The sequence below is a fragment of the Charadrius vociferus genome, unplaced genomic scaffold (assembly GCF_000708025.1).
Source record: "Charadrius vociferus isolate BGI_N301 unplaced genomic scaffold, ASM70802v2 scaffold595, whole genome shotgun sequence".
In the NCBI taxonomy this organism is placed as follows: domain Eukaryota; kingdom Metazoa; phylum Chordata; class Aves; order Charadriiformes; family Charadriidae; genus Charadrius; species Charadrius vociferus.
In genome coordinates, this window is record NW_009648646.1 from 593,389 (window position 1) to 610,321 (window position 16,933).

The window sequence follows — 16,933 nt, forward strand, 5'->3', positions numbered from 1 at the left end:
CATGTCCCAGGAGGAGAAACGTGCTGGCTGTACAAGAAGCGCATGGGAAGAGGCTACAAGTATCAGCTGGGTGTTGAGTGAAGGACCAGTGAGAGAGGAGGCAGAAGGGCAGAACGGTGAAGAGCTGTGAAGGCGAAATCAGTAAGTCTGAATACGTGAGGCTGGACAAGGCAGTGCCTGAGGAGATGCTGATATGGTCGGTGTGATGGAGGCTTAGGCCATGGGGACAGACAGGGTGTTGGTGAGTGGGAGGGAGAAGTGTGGTCTACACTTGGCCATGTTACAGCTGCGTCAGAATAGGGCGGGAAATAACCAGAGGTTTGAAAAATTGTAAGAGAGAAATGAAAGATTTGGGTGTAGCCTGGATGAGTACAGCAGAAGAAAAGTCAGAGGCAAAGAAGCCTCCCGATTTACATGACTTTTGTCAGTGAGAAATCAGGGTTGTTTCTCAGGCAGTCTTACACACTACAGCAAGCTGTCCTGCTATGGAAAACAATAGATGTATTTTGAGCACTTTCACATTTTATACATGAGGCTGCTGTTGGCTGTAGTTTGCATTCCTCGCTGCTCCTCGTCAGCCAGGAGGCGGAGGCCTCTGAATGGGGAAAGTCAAAGCCTTCGTGACTGCAGTGTGGTTTCATCAGCACATGTGTTAATGCTTCTCTGCAGGGTCGTGGACTCTAGAAACCAGGAGCCAGGCTTGTGGCAGGTCTCGCTTTCTTCCTAACAGTCCCGTGCCTGCCCCTACACTATTCTGCCAGTAGCAGCCAAAGGAGATAACTTTGTGCTGGAAATGCAGGGCAGAATTCAAAGCCAAACAGGAAAGAATAACAATCCTACTCTGAGATGCTGCCCTACTGTCTCACTCACTTTGGGCCAGCTGTGTACAGGTAGTTCAACAGTGAGACAAGAGCAACAAATGAAGTATTTTCTGTTCCCATGGAAAAAAAACATGGTGACATTTTTCTCCATGTAATTTTTTAAGTTTGTCTAAAGCAGGACTTCTTGACAATTTCTCGACAACCTGGGGCTAGACTCTGTTACAGCAATTTACTTGGGATCTGCATAGCAGATACATTTTAAAAGGTCATATAATGGTGGAATATCTTTCTGGGGCCAGACAGAATTGTCCCCCCAGGCTACCAGTTGGAGAGCTCTAGCTGGGTTAAAAAAATACAAATGCTATGTTTTTACATGTTGAGTTCTGGGAAATGTTTAAGCAGGAAAAGGAAAGAGTTTTCTCACTTGCAAAGTTAACAAAAGGCCTTCTTTTCCTTTAGGAAACAGTAATTTATTTATTTTAAAATTGACTTTCTGAACAAAAAGTGATAATCAGCACCCGCTTCAGCGGACTTAACAAGACAAATGAAAGGCCTGATTATCTGTAATATCCTCCACATTTTTACATTGCTCTGAAGTTGAAGGTCAGCAGGATGGGAGTTTGTGAAGAGCAGTGTGACATACTTGTGATAATTAGCTACCTGTACTTCTGCTATTTCTGTCCTTCTGGAGGTGGTGCAGCAGAGGCAACTTGTTTGTCTGAGACCAATGGTCACAGCAGGCACTTAGCTCTATGGGAAAGTAAGTTAAAGCCAGAGAAAACTGGGGCTTGACAGCTGGGACCCAAAACTGATTGGACTTTGATATTTGCGTCTCAGAAGCTAATATAAGGTGACTAAGATCCACTAGCAATCTCTAATTCCTGCTTTTGTTTGCCTGTGCATTTGAGTCTACACATCCAAAGGGCACCTCCCTGCTTTCAGGCTGGAATATTGCACCATTAGTTTTGGAAGTTACTTCATCAAACAAGTTGATGTTTAAGTTCTCCCAGTAAGACTCAATGTCAAGAAAAATTTCTGCTAAGATCCCTCAGTTCCTGCTCAGCTATAAGCCACGATCTGACAGTACCCTGGAAGCAGCAATAAAGCCAACCCCACAATCCTGCCCCAGAAGCTAGGTATGTGTTGCTATCCTTCTGAAGATTTGTAGCAAGACAGTCTTTGAGCTAAGAGAAAGAGGAGGTAACGTGAATACCTGTCCAGAAATGCTCTCCTTTACTGGACCTACTGGCTCTCATCTCACTTCTCCATTTACCTTTAGTCTTCCCACTTGTCAATATGTTGAGAACCAGGGTCAGTAGTCCTCTAAATATTTACGATAGGAATGGCAATTTCATTGCCAAATGTCCATTTCTAACCTGTGGGTATCCTTGGAGCAGTAGTTCTCAATGCCACCTAGAGCTGTGCTGGTCTGCTTATCTCATTATGAGCTTTCATATGGTTAAAGCTCTAAAAAGCCAGTTGGCCCTGGAGAGAATGCGACTAATTTGTAATTACTCATTTGAATTTCCCAACTGCCTCTTCACATCAAACACTTTTGTCCTTCATTCCTCTAATGCTTGAGAGTGCAGAAACCCAGTGACTACTGGTGAGGTAGAATGCTGTGTCCCCTCACATCAGTGGACAGGCATACCTCAATCAAAGGGGAAAATAACCTGTTCAGACCCTCTGTGAATGGGGGCAGGAGGACCTGTGGATAGAGAAGGGGCATGAAACTCTTGGAAGTACTCTGACATGCACCAAAGCTAGCAAGGGATGAGGTAAGAGTTTTGGGAGGTGGGCTGTCCAGGAGAGGAAAGGGGAAGGCAGCATGGAAGGGAAGCATAGTGTGGAGACTGAAAGTGGCTTTAAAATTAAATGAAACTCCATTAAGTCTTAACTCTGGAAGTTTGCCTGAGAGACAGAATCCAGATCAGCTGCAAGTAACAGGAAAAGAAAAGCAATAGTTTGTCCCGTTGCACTTCTCAGAGAAGGTCTGCAAAGAGCGCAGGATGGCGGAGAACCAGAAATTGCACATCCCAGTGGTGGGCACATGGATGGTGGAGATTCCCTGTCCACCAAGTGGGATGGGACCAAATGTGTCAAGGTCCCCATGCTGCCACACTGACAGAAGGGACCCTTCACAGCAACACCTTTGCAAACAGTGGGATCCCACTAAGACACCATGCACATATCACCACGTGGCTGTTGGCTGGCCAAGTCCTCCATTTGTGGGTGCAGCTCAGGGTGTCCTTAGCTGGTGGCTCACGTGCAGCTGAGGCTGTGGTTTTTCCACACTCCACCTGCTGAGATTGAGCCAGCAGGGAGGCCAGAGCTGTGTGAGCATACTGCAGCTTTCAAACCCGGCCTCTTAGCATGTCCTGTTAGCTGAGGCATGGGGTTAGCTTGGTCTGTCTTTATCTACTGTGGCGCTGGCTCAGGTTCAGTGGACTCTGAGCATGGCTCCCAGCGGTCCACCGAGCAGCCATCCCCCCAGAAGACCAGGCTTTCAGCTGATGTTCAGCCCTTGTCCCCTTGCAGTTTAATGCATCACAGCTGCCGAAAAGCTGCCCCCACATCTCTGTCTCCCCTTCAACCCCGTGACTTGTTTTTCCTTTTCCTTGGGTACAGAAATTCCCCTTTTTGCCACATGCTCCCTCTGCTGACCCTGTCAGAATTTCACCTACCCCTCCAGCCCCCTCCATTTTGGTCCAGGTGCTTTAGTCTTTTCTGTACCCTTCCCATCTCCCTTTCCAAAGGAGAAAATTTTCCACCCCACCAACAGCAGCTGCAGCACCCTGCTGCTGGTCAGATGCCAAACCTTCACCTCTAAGCAGCGCACACAACTCTGAGAATGAGACAATTAGGAGAGAAAGAGGTAAGGGGGAAAGTATTGACAGGAGTAAGTTGAGAGAAATCATAAAGCTTAAGCAGAAAGAAAGCAGTTTGAAAGGTAAAGTATTCAGAGAAAGTCCTTTCCTGGAGGAATCTAATTGTTTTGTTATCTTTACCCACCAAAGCATTTACTTTGGTTTGTCGCCCGATCCACAAACACTTTCGAGGAGATGACATTACCGAAAGGCAGGAACATCTGCATCAGCTCAGCATCCCCAAACTCCTGGGGCAGATGGTAGATAAACAGGTTACAGCCCTCTGGTCCTATCAAGAGAAAAAGAAGACCCATGAATGGAGAGAAATAGGATATGAGAAAGCACACAGTAGAGATTTACTTTGGCATCCCCTCTCTCTGACTGGTGAGGGGTCACCCCTAGGAAGCAGTCTGTCGTCTCAGAGGAATGGACAAAGAAGAAGATCAGGAACTCAGAAAGTCACCTAGAGGCTATGCTAACTTCATTAACCTTTCCAGGACAGACATCAGGATAAAATCTAGAGACACAGGAACACAGCAATACATGTGGCCATGGAAAGACAGAATAAAGGAATAACAACAAAAAGAATTACAGAATGCAGTTCATAGTTTTTCTTTGCTCCTCATAATCTCATTTAACCTGTAGAGTTTTGGGTGACCCACACTACCCCTTGCCTCTTCTCAGTGTCTGCACGCAGGCTTCATTACCCTTGTGTCTGTGTGAGGACTGTGATAACGAGTAGAAAGATAAACACAAACCCACAGGCTTATTTTGTTTTGTAGAATTTTGCATTCAGACCCCCAGCTCGACTCAGCCTGAAAACTCCCCCAGATTTGGACAGTTTGGCCATGTCCCCCATTCTAGAGGGTTCTGCAAGAGAGACTACAGGTGTATTTAAATCCAAATTACTAGACAAGAGGAACTGCCCTTTTCGCCTCAGTGCTGTTACACATACTCTCACAGACTTGAGAAGGTACTTGGAAAAATATCCAGAGAGGAGTCCTTAGTCAGAATATGCAGTTTTGTTAATGTAGAGACCCTCAGCAAATGTCCCGTTGAAATTGTATTTTGGAGCAGAAGAGGGAGAATCTGGCTCTGGTCAAATAGCCTAGAATGAAACTTTTCAATGTGACTTTTATTTTTAAGTACACTGCACTTGCGCAAAAGTCAAAAGGGAACAGGTGTGTCCAAGTGGTTTCGTTGAAAAAAATAAACATTTAAACTCCTTGCAGTGTTCACTAGCAGAAAACCGTATAGTTTGAGGAGGCAGGGATTGTTTGTTTCATGGTCTTATTTCCAAAGGCACTTCCAGCTGCTGCCCAGCCCTGAACTGACCTCGACAAGTAACTCCAGCTCTGCTTTGCTCATGAGGGTTGAGATGAAGGGGTGCAGTGTGTGTTCCTTGCTGTGAGCACAAGATGACTGAGGGAAGTAGGGTTCCCTCCTTTCTCCCAGCCCACGTGCCTACAACCCTGTGACCTGACTCAACCAACTTTCCCCCACGTACATCTGGGACACAGTGTGGGGAAGGAAAGGGCCTTTTTAATACTCTCATTTTCTTCATCAGAGCATAATTACGGTGTCATAACACAGCAAATTACAACTTTGACTTTCCTGTTAGGGAGAGGAGTTTGCCTAGATGCTCCCACCTTTTATTAGCCATTACTCATCCCCCCGGCTGGCAGGAGAAGTACGGTGAAGTCAGGATTCTGACAGATGCCCATTTAAAGCTCATTAAAATTCCTGGGCCTCAGTGTGATTGAAGTCACAGACTCTCCACATTTCCTTTTGGATTAATGGAAAATGAAGCCCTAATGAATATTTGCTAAGTACTATTTTCCCCGCTAATTTGCTAAAAGGACTGTTACAAAGGAACAGCTGACCCTTTGCATCTTGTGCATTTCCTAGAGGTCATGAGGATGGTAACAGGGTTTCTTCCAAATGGAGGGGTAGTGGTATGGTGGGATAATTAACTAATTAGACACCCAGTCATCTGCTTAGCTAAATTACTTTTGAACCTCAGTGGCCCACAATCAGGCTCCCCTGTTTGTGCCAAGCTTTTCCATTTCCCCCCCACCTCCCGTCTGCCTCTTCCTTAATCCCCTCACTGAGCAACTATCCTTTCTCCAGTCCTTTCTGCAGTTCATTTCCACACAATGTGGAGTTATTGGCACAGTAAACGAGATATGAAACAGTCTGAAAGTGTTAAACAAATACCAACCCCCTTAGGTGTCTGTTAGAATTGAGAAAATTCTGCCTAGGAGAAGACCATGGTCCAGAATAGCAGGGAAAAATTCATTCCTTCATCTCAATGTGCCCCAGAGCACTTCTGCTGTGGGATTTGAGATCCACAATATAATAGAATGGGTAAAATCTTGGCTTTGCTGCAATTAGTGGCAAAATTCCCACTGACATCACCAGAGCCAGCAGTTTGCTCTGTAAAACTGGCAAATTCTTTCAAAAATGCCAGCTGCATTTCCTGGGGTCTTGGATGTGTTGTGCATGAGTAGGGATTCTGCCTGCGTGTGCTGAGAAACACCTACTAAGGCAGAAGTCAGACCAGGAAGCACACAACTTCATTTACACCGGGTTTAGAGGTTGGGCTCAAGGAGAAAACAACCCCTAGTTCACCTGGAAATCAGCTTTTCCTCGCACTGCTTGGAGACCAAGAGGAAGACACCAGGGAGGATGTGAAAACCAGAGACTCCCTTAAAGCCCAGTTCAGCTCTGAAATGCAGTTTCTCATACCAACTCAGGCATTCAAGGCCAACCTCTCTCTGTTCCCAACTACAGAGGGTTTTTGCTAATTTCCAGTGCTGAAAAGTCCACCTGCTACTGAGAAACAACCTGGGGTAGTTTGATTTGTTATACCATCCTCACATATGAAAATTGTGCCATTAGAATTTAACAAGCAATTTCTTGTTAAATCCATCCATCCGTAAGCTACCTGTCACAGTTAGACTCCTTGGATAAGAATTCAAAATCAAGCTCTCTCTGTTTCAGCCTTTCTACCTTTTTGTTTTGTTTTTTGGTTTTTTTTTTTTCCTTGAGTCAAGTAAACCTCAGCACTCCATGGAAGACTGTATGTGTCTGGCTGCCTCTTTGTATATAAGTGCATATTTTTAAGAAACCAAAGGCATGAGTTGTTTAGCTCAGAATGCTATGAAGAATTAAGTTAGTTCTCAGTGCACACATGCAATGAGTTTTAAAGGACTCAGTCAGGATCACTGGTGTAAGAGGAAGATCACAGCTGGAATGGCAAAATGTTGGTAAAGACTCCAACCATCTTGTTGGAGAGAAAGGTCTTGTTTTGGACTGAGTTAACAGGTTGTTGTAGATCCGTACAGTTGGCAGTTCAGGGTTGAACACAGTACTAAAATTATTTACCACAGACTTTAATTTGGTTTTCAAAAGGACTGTAAGTCAGCTCAAAATCTATTCCTCATGACACATTATGAGAAGAGAATCAAGGTTCATTTCTACCCTCAGACCACCATAGCTCTTGGTTTTATGAATTTAAGTTACAGATATTTCTGTTCATTAATACACAAGAAGTACAGGCAGCCTTGGTTCAGCCAGAGAGGAAAGAAAAGTTTTAAGGAACGCACAGTTTATGAATGGTCTCTAAGACTACAGGTGAACAGGCTGGATAATGGAAAAGCCTATGACTGAGGGCACTGAAGCACATAGTAGAGAACTCTGTGGTGGGTCCATCTTGATTTGGCTTCATTGGACCTGAGCTTCTAAGCCATTGCTCTGCCCATGCTCCTCACCCTCCAGTTCCTTGATGTGTTTTTAGCATGGGGACAGCTGCAGACTCAACCTATCCCTGGGTGTCCACTGGCAACATGAGTAAACTCCGTATACCCGTGCTGATATCAGCTATCTATCATTGCATTCCCAACACCAGGAATCAGTGTCATAAGGTAAGGCTATGACTGGAATGCTCTTCCAACAGTAATTAAAAATGGGCTGTCCTGTACGGTTGGTTATATGAAGTTAGCCTGCGGCCCTTTGGTCAGCTGTACACCTCACCTCTACAGCAAATACTGAGAGGCTGGAATTTCACTGCCTTTTCTGCATCTACTTGTTATTCATTCCCCAGTATGTTTGAGCACAGGGCAGATGAGAGTCACAAGCCTGCACCACTTCATTTTAATATCTGAGTGTACTTCTGAGTTTCAGAAGCTACGTCAAGATGAGTAATACCATACAAATTTTAAATTACCCCCAAGTTTTGCCTGGTTGACATGGCCTGAATCAAGACTTCATCTCTAGCTTTGATCATTTTGGATGTGTTCCACCCTATGCACCCTGTCAGCTGCCGGCAGCCTCAGCGCTTATGTGGATGTAATGACTAATCTCCACAGGAACATTGCAGCAGCCAAGCTGCTCTGGGCTTGTTATCCAACTGGGATCCGGGAGCGGAGAGTTAGCATTGTTATTAACAATGTGATCATTGATGTTATTGTTGTGGTAGGGCCGGTTCATTAACAAATCAATGTTTGTGCACATCCTTGCAAACATAAAGTACTCTTCTCAGCACTGAGCATTATTATTATTAGAATTCTCTCTTGCTGTGTTTTCCTGTTAAAGGTTAGAGATGCTTAAAGGTCTTGACCCTCTGCTAAGAGGGAGTGTCATGCCTTAAACATTCTCCCTTTAGCGAGCAGCAGAGAAAGCCACAGCATCTAAACACTGCAGGAAAATGGACGACACTGGGAACGGCAACCTGCATTGGACCGGTGGTCCATCTCATATATCTGGCCCCCAACCATCCTCAATACCAGCTGCTTACAGGAGGAAGCGAGGATTTGTGAGATTACTTGTCCACTGGGTGACACTCACCCTCAACCCACAGAGACACACCGTGCCTTGCGAATACAGGGGTCTTTGGGCAGCGGGTCTTCAAAGTGTGCACAATAGCTATCGCTTGCTTCTGGTGGTTCCTGGCACAATGCTATGCTGAGCAATGGTCTGCTCGCCATTTTGTCCTGTGCTTAATCTAGCCCCAGTAAGTAATAAAAAGCAAAGTCCTTCAGCATGGGGGAAACATCTCTGTAATGATACGTTAGGTCTGTGCATCTGTTCTCACAGCAGGGACATGTACTAGAGCTAATCAGGAGCTGGAAGTTGTGTTCCCCAGGAAATTCTGACATCGGAAAAAAATTAATTCCAAATTAGATAGAAATGCCAACATTTCTAATTTTCTTACAAAATTATATTTCTCCCCCAAAGTAGTTCTAGGCCATCAGAATGTTTTAGTTTGATAGTGTAATCTTGATTCATTTCATTCTGGCTGTTACACTATATTAAAATATTAAATGTCATTATATATATATAATAACATGAATAACATAGAATATATCTGCATTAGCGATCTAACAGAGGGTAAAAGTTGAAATGTAATTATTTAAAATGAGGGTCTCTACCCTAAGCTGAAGCACCTGACTTTAATGGCTCACTTAGGCAACCAGTCCTCTCTTCTTGTCAAAAGGGAGCCGGGGACTCTCTGGAGGACAACTGGGACTACCTAAGTGGGTGGCCTCTGAGGATCCTACTGCTCCCCACTGACTGTAAAGGGAGTATTACATGGCATGGTTGCCTCCCAAAACATTTACATGCAATAGTGGGAGATTCGCCTCTCCTTACCTTTCACATCTCCAGTGAAGCCATCCAGTCCTGTGGACTAGATAACCCAGGCTCCTCTCATAGTCCGTATAAAGAAATAGTACTTTTACTGTATCGTTTATCTCATTCTGATATAGAGATTGTGCTCTAAAAGGGCTGATTCCTGTATCCAGATTATCAAAGGAGGCTGAAAGGACTAGATCAGCTCCTCTAAATAACAGGTCCTTGTTCTCTAAATAGCAGGTGTCTGTAATTACCTTACTGGCTTCTAATTAAGGGCCACCAGTGCTTTATTTCCTATTAAATTCTTTATTCCAATGCAATTGCAATTTTACCTGCATTCTTGTTGCTTGTCTCGAACACAGACCCCCACTGGACATTATGGCTGATGTTGCTAGCAGGTCTTTCCGTGGCCCGTGCACATCAGCATGCTCCCCTTCCTGGGGACTGAGGACATCTCAGCAGTGATTCCCCATGAGGGTGTTCCTGCATACTACTGTTAGTGCCAGTGATGCTGTGCCACATGTGGAAATGGAGGAAAGACTCAGTGGACCAGGGATTCAAAGTAATTGGGCATTTAGTGGATACTTTCTAGGTGTATGGCGGGGGTGGGTGGGGGGGAACATATGTGGTGGGGACGGCACGCTGGGGCCAGAAAGGACAGCCCATTTACTCACCTTCTCTCTGTTGCTGTGGAATCATGGGAGGTGGCTGTGGAAATGCTTGGCTAATCTGGCCATAAGCAGCAGGATAAGCAGCTACAGAGGAGAGAAAGACAGACAAGAAAACGGGACAGATTTCAGTGCTGGGAAGCAAGGAGCTTTCACTCCAAACCATCATACCAAGCTAGAGGTGGGATTTCCCCCGGCGTTTTGGCTCTGTGAAGGGCCATCTCATGTAGCCTGAGATGTGGCAGAAGCACCACGGTCATGCTCCAGGAGGTGCCACATGGCCCTGAGCACCCACCCTCCCTTCAGCTTCGTCAGCATTAACACCGGGGATAGCCACGCGGTGCAAATGGGGGTCTCTGCTGGGGTGTCTCCCAGCAGAGATGCGTAACCATCACAGATGGTACCACAAACACATTCATTCACAAGCTCAGCGTGTTGATGCCCATGCTGACAGCCACGCGAGGAGCGCATGCATGCGCTTCCCTGTGTAATTTCTCTTGCACCCTCATTAATTCACATACTCATAAAAACTGTTCACACATGTGTTTTCTCCCTTACCCTAACCTTCATATACCCACACACCGTATAGGCACAGTTGTACATACACTCTCGGATACACATTTTCTTTCATGTCTAGAGACACTTCCTCTCTCTCACACAAACACAGTGGAAACAGTGTGCAGCAATTAAACAATTTTCCCCACTAAGCAGACAAGGGGAGCTATTCAGTTCCACAGATGGTAGATGATGTGCCTTGTTGCTAAAAATACAGAGTACGGGTCGCCTGCGAGCCCAAAGAGAGGGGGATAGGGGCCATGTGTGTTCAGAGGGGTTAATTAACAGCTCAAAGGGTTGAGCTGCTTCCCATCTATCAAACCTCACAAGCAATAAATGACAATAACTAAAACACCGGCAAATGAAGCCCTACATGGAGAATTAAATTAAGTTTCCAGATACAGCGCTGACATGAGATAATAGCCATTCCTCAGCGGGAGCCCATGATTGCTCCAGTTACCACAGGAAATAATGACTTTGGGGTGGCAGCTTCCTCGCAACGTTGGCCATGGACACCTCGCGAGGGGAGGCTGAACACGGCGGGGTCGTGGTCTGCACCAGGTCACTTTGGCTGGTGTCAGTCCGTCAACTGCAAAGGAGCTGCTCAGCATACAGGGCGGCGTGAGTGGAGGCTGACCCATTGGGAGCTGTGGAGAAAGCTGCTGGGAATCCAGGAGTATGTCTGCATAGCTCCTAAGCAAGCCTCAAACTAACTAACTGGGGTATGGCCGGTGTAAACATACCCTAAAATATGGGTATGTGCAGACATACCATACCCTGCCAGGCGCAGCAGCAATGGTTCTGCAGGGTCTGGTTGCCCATCTCCCCTCCTTGCTGCAGCGCTCAGGAGACCTGTTATAGAAAGTGGCCTCCAAACCTGTGGACTGATTTTGCACGTGTGTGCTGTGCTAAGCAGACTGGACCTGGTCCTGCCAAAGCTGCAGCGAGGTACAGGTCAGTGAGAGCCTTTCCCTGGGGAGAGGGAGGAGGCTGTCCCCTCAGGGAGAGAAGATCCTGGGCTTTATGTTTGTTTTCACCATAAGTGCAAATTTAATTTGAGAGTCTGTAGCCCCCAGCTTTCCCCTGTATCAGCAAACATCTCCCATCCCCCAGCCCCATCAGGCATGTTCAGAGATGAAAGGCTTTAGAGAAGAGAAAGGTTTATTGGGAGAAAGTGTTAATACTAACGACCTGCGTACTGCTGCACTCCAGCGTAGGCTTGCTGCAAGGGGTCTGCTGCAGTAGGGCTCTGTGCTGTGGAGACACAAGAGAGAGAAGGAATTAAGGGGTTAAAACATGACAGGCACTCTCCTTTTCTCTTCCCTCATCAATATGTTGTGTGAAACAAACAGACTCGGGGGCTGAAGGTCCCAGAAGAGGAGCAGCTCATGCCAGGACTGACACTGTGCTGGGTGCTGTGCAAACGCAGATCTCAGTGACAGCTACAGCCACATGAAACTTTCAATCAGAGCCGAAAACAACAGGGGTATAGCGGGAGGAAGGAGAAGAGAACAAAGCAGTGGCTCCTGCCATCCCGACATCCCGTTGAAGGAGTGTGTTGCTGCCAGGCAGCCCATAGGGAGAGAAAAAGAGAGAGAGAGAGAAACGTGTTGGATAAGCTCTTTCTTTATCTGCAGCAATAAAATATTTAAAGCAAAGCTTGGCTGAACCTCCAGTCCAAATGTCACCTTGGCCCTAATATTTCACTTCTTGTTATGAGTTTAATTTGTATTTATTGGTGCTGCACAGTTCTACATCCATGCAGTCCCTCCAGCTTCTTACTTCCGTTAGGGAGCTGCCGCTTTCCCCTCCATCCCACCTTCTTCCTTCCTACAAGCACAGAGGTGTGGCTGGAGGCAAGGGCTCGGAGGATGCAAAGACGTGGGCCTCTTGGAAGGAAATCTGATGCCATTGACCCATCCAAGGAGAGACACTGACTGTATGCCAAAGTGTGGGGGAGTTTGGTAAATGGACACAAGGAGCATGGACAAAGCCTTTTCTTACAGATGCAAATACCAGCTTGAACCTGAACTTCAAAGATGACCATTGATCATGATGGAAGCTTGCAAGGTCTTGCATTTTTCTTCCAAAATACAAGAAGAAGTGGTGAGAAGACCAGACTTTGAAGGGAAAAGCCCTACTAGCTGGCTAATATGACTTGGAGGCTTCTGCTCATTATGGGCATTACTGGATCACAAGGACTTTGAGGCTGGGGTACTCACAGGAAGGAGTAAGTCTTAGATTGGAACTTGTTTGGTTGAATTTCTACCTGACTTTTGGCAGGTCCCTCAATATGTATGTATGTGAAATGGGGAAGCACTGCCCTGCTGTAAGGATTTGCACCCCCTGAAAAAGGGTGCGAGCAGAATATATTAAATCCTGTGGGAGATCAGTGGAAGGCATAGTAGAAATTCAAACCTATATTTTTAAAGAGTAGATGCTCCAGGAAACTGGACGGAATGCTTGGAAAATATTAAAACTGTTTCCACTTCTTCCTGCCTTCTTGAAGAAGGAAGCAACTAAAGTCTATTCTTTTCAACCTCTGCACAAAACTCTTCCTCTAAAAACAGAATGTTGAGCATATTGTTCCAGAAGAAAACTGAACAGCTATGAAAGGTTGAGTGACACACCAGTTCCCACACCCCTTTGGGAGGATGGATCATAATAACTTGGACCCCCTAAAATGACCAAGTCCTGCCAGGTAGAAGATGTCTCCTGAGGTAGGTGAGGGGACATGTGGTAAAGGAAGCAAATCTTTACAATCTAGCTATTTTTTTCCAGTTGGCAGTAAAGGAGATGATCTACTGTGTCTGCCCAAAAAGCAACTGCCCTTCCTTGGTTGCACTCATCTCTTTATAGAGTTAGAAGAAGTAATCGTCTCTGCTGCTTAGGAGATACACTCACAGCATTTCCTTCCTCTCCAGCGGAGGCTGGACTTAGGGATGCTCGTTCTCTCTCTGACATGCTGATGACTAGCAATGACTGCCTCTTTGTTGATACTGGAGAAGTCACTGAGCAGTACCCATCTGACTGTGGTCCTTTCTTTTATTCCTTGCCTTAGCTGGGCACACGTGGGAACTGCCCACTCTCCCAGCTACAGCTGAGTCTACGTCCTGAACAGGACCACCTGGCTCACTGCAGAGCTGCTCTCCTTACCCCATCTGTGGATATTCTGCCTGCCTTTGGAACCATATGCTGTCCATTGTAACTAAACCATTCTGCTTAGGAAATATTCACTGAGAATCATGGTTCACCTTTAAGATTAAGTATTGAAGCTGGACAAATGCTTTGTTTAAAGGGTTTGGAACAACAGGCCTTTAAATGCAGACTTTTTCCCTCCCATACAAAGCTTTTAGAGTTTATTATTTTCCTGAGTCTTAATCACTTGTCAGAAAGGGTAGTACCTAACTGGGTGTTTCTTTCTCAGGAGGCTGCCTTGTGCCCCAGATCACGCAGGGGATTTCCTCCTGGCTCAGTGGCAAGCCAGTGGGAAGATTCTCCCCTGGTTTCAGTCAGCTTTGCTCCAAGCTGGGAATCACTTATAGGTAAAGAAGATGCAAGATGGCTGGTCTAACACACAGGACCCTAACACTGACCCAGCCAACCCTGGACACCATTGAAAAGGAGCAAGTAGAAAGCATCCCATGGCTGTTGGACTAGACAGCACGAGGAGGCAGCACCCCCCGTCTTGGGACTCTGTGTCTTACTTGTAGTCTCATACCCTACCTTGGCTGTTTGGGAAAAGCAGTTGTGGTGCATCACCACCTGCAGGAATTTAACGGCAGCTCTTGAAAACAAAAGTAGTGACTTTTGCTCACTTAAGAACTTGCCTTCCTTAGCTTGAAGAGTGTGTTTACTCAGCAAATGAAGATGTGGCTTCAGTACAGTGGATGTGTCCATACCGGCCAACACAGCCAATGAAGATCCAGGAACACAGACTCCGGGGCTGGCTGGGTACCCCGGCATGAAGCCAAGGTAGCTTGGGCAGCCATGAGCATATCTTCAAGCTGCTGCTCAGCCTGCCAGATGAATTAAACCCAGTGAAGGGCATAACTGCCTGCACTCCCAGCTGTAGTGTGGATGAAGCCAACAGCTGGTATCAATCCAGAAATCTCAAGACACAGATTATACATTTGAGGAAATTGTGGCCATGTTTTGTTTAGTAAGGTGACAGCCCTCCTACATACTAATGACCCATGAGGAGTTCAGCACAGGCTCAGATGTACAAGGGGCTCACGATCTAGAGCAAATCTGAACCAGGGTTTACATGTGACTGTAGGCTGAAGCACACCACATGCTAAAATTCAAAGTGATGGGGAGACATGAATCATTTCTATGTCTGAGCACAAGGAAACCATGAAGGAAGATTGTTTTATTCCTCCATAAGATACACATAACTTAATAAGGTGTGTACCCCAGTGGTCTTCACACAGATCATGCTGCACTAAGGTAGGAGAATTACCCTTTCACACCACCCAGATGGCCAGTCTTCTCTGTTACTGGAAATATGAGCTGAACATGGGCATGTGGGGCTGGGAGGAGACCTCAGCTCCTCTGCACGCTCTCTGTGCCAGGGTGTAAGCCACCTGTGGCCCAGAAGTTAAATAACTGAGTGAGGGTTGGTAAGAGCTGTAGGGATATAGGAGACACTTGGTGAGGGATGTGAATATCATAAAGCACCTTAAAGGGGCTTTTGGAGCAGAAGTATCACGTCTTTAAGCTCTACCATCATCAAAAGACCTTGGGTGTCCTTGTGACTATCTGTGCCAATGTGCTCATAGATAACATTTGAAATAGCTTTCCTTCTGGTCAGACTCATGGAGATCTTACATCTAACATACAGAGATTAAACACGACGTAATGTACACACTGAGGATCAGCTGGTGAAGTGAAATAAGCAGAGAGGTTCCTGAGAGGCCAGAGGACAACTATCAATCATGTTAGCCCTGCTGAAGTCCATGTAGCCTTGCTGCTTTACAGAAGCTGAGGATCTGGCCTTGCCAGGGCAAACTAAAGGTGTACTGTGAAAACAGATGCTAATAGTAACTTCATTTGGCAGCTCAGGGCAAGAGCCTTATCCCTGGACAGCGCATATATATTAGTTTGATCATTTCCATATCTCCATGGGAAAAATCCTGCTCAGATACAATTGTGTCTCTGCGAGATGATCCTGGACAAGATGCCACAAGGTGACCATGGCAGACAACCTTCCATAAACCTGGAGACATAAAACAAGCCAATGACCTACTATATGGTCATAAATATAAATTTAACGAAGGCAGCACTTATTCATTAGAGAGAAGTCAAGAAACGACTCCCAAGTCCTTCAAAGAAAGTAGATCTGTTAATGTCACTTTCTGAATCCTCTGCCTGATGCCAAAAACCAAGGATGATTTTCCAAGTCAGCATGAAATACCAGTGCTTTAAAATTTACACCAGGAAGTTTTCTTGCTACTGATATACCTTTAGATTGAAATCCAGCTTTTTAAAGGGGCATTCAGCTAGTGTTAGGCCCAAGATTTAGCTTTTGTCACAGAACGAGGATGGAGGTGGCAGAATGAAGCACGGCTGTTAAAAATAAATAAAATCAGTTTAAGTGATGTTCTATAAAGAATTCCTTCTGAGATGCCAGTAACCTGGCTACAATGTCTGGCCAAGACGAGCTGTTTGTTATATGAGTGCCCCAGGTGAACCTGGTTGTAGGGGACGGAGGGCTGGACTCTGCTGTGATGGTCACGGCTGTAAATCAGGGGTAGGAGCTGCACTGAAGAGAGTGTGGGTGGTGAGGAAAAAGGATGATGGTTACTGCCTGAACTATAAAAGGGGGCCGTCCATCCCCCTCAGTGGGGTATGGGACAGGGTCTTTGTTCTACCTTGGGGCAAGAGGAAGCCAAGGAAATGTCTCTGAAACCAGAGAGGCTCAGTGCTTCTGAGAGACAAAAGCAGGGTCTGGCACATTTTGGGCCCCTAACACACCTTGGGATTTAACTTTGGTGGAAGGAGTCATCAAACCTTATACCTATATGATATTCTCTTCACCCCCTGCTGCTGATTGCCTATGCATTTCCTGACAGACACACTTTATTCCATCTATTTCACTCTATTTTGCCCTGCTGGTCCCTGCATGGGTCTACAAAAACATGTTATGACCCAGATCCACAGCTTTGTGCTCTGCCCCATCTATTCATTCCTCTCACTGTCCTGGAGGCATTTTACACCTCTCCCAGGAGCTGCAGCTTGGCCACTGTCACCTCAGGGAGGCTGGATGGGGGAGGAGGACGATCAAAGAGAGACAGCACTGTTCAGTCAGTGTGGAGGAAATAACATAACGATAGAAAAAAAATCTATACGAAGGCCAGGATTAAAATAAATAAATAAATAAATAACT

General features: G+C 45.8%; 1 protein-coding gene across 1 annotated transcript in view; it reads right to left on the minus strand.

The window, feature by feature from the left end:
• Window positions 1-16,933, minus strand: part of CELF4 (CUGBP, Elav-like family member 4) — a 305,865-nt gene that overhangs the window by 37,315 nt on the left and 251,617 nt on the right. Inside the window, exons 9-12 of the mRNA XM_009886416.1 lie at window positions 11,737-11,799; window positions 11,469-11,474; window positions 9,997-10,077; window positions 3,894-3,977 (exon numbers count right to left, since the gene is read on the minus strand). Of these exons, the coding sequence (XP_009884718.1) occupies window positions 3,894-3,977; window positions 9,997-10,077; window positions 11,469-11,474; window positions 11,737-11,799 (234 nt within the window). The remainder of the gene's footprint in view (window positions 1-3,893; window positions 3,978-9,996; window positions 10,078-11,468; window positions 11,475-11,736; window positions 11,800-16,933) is intronic.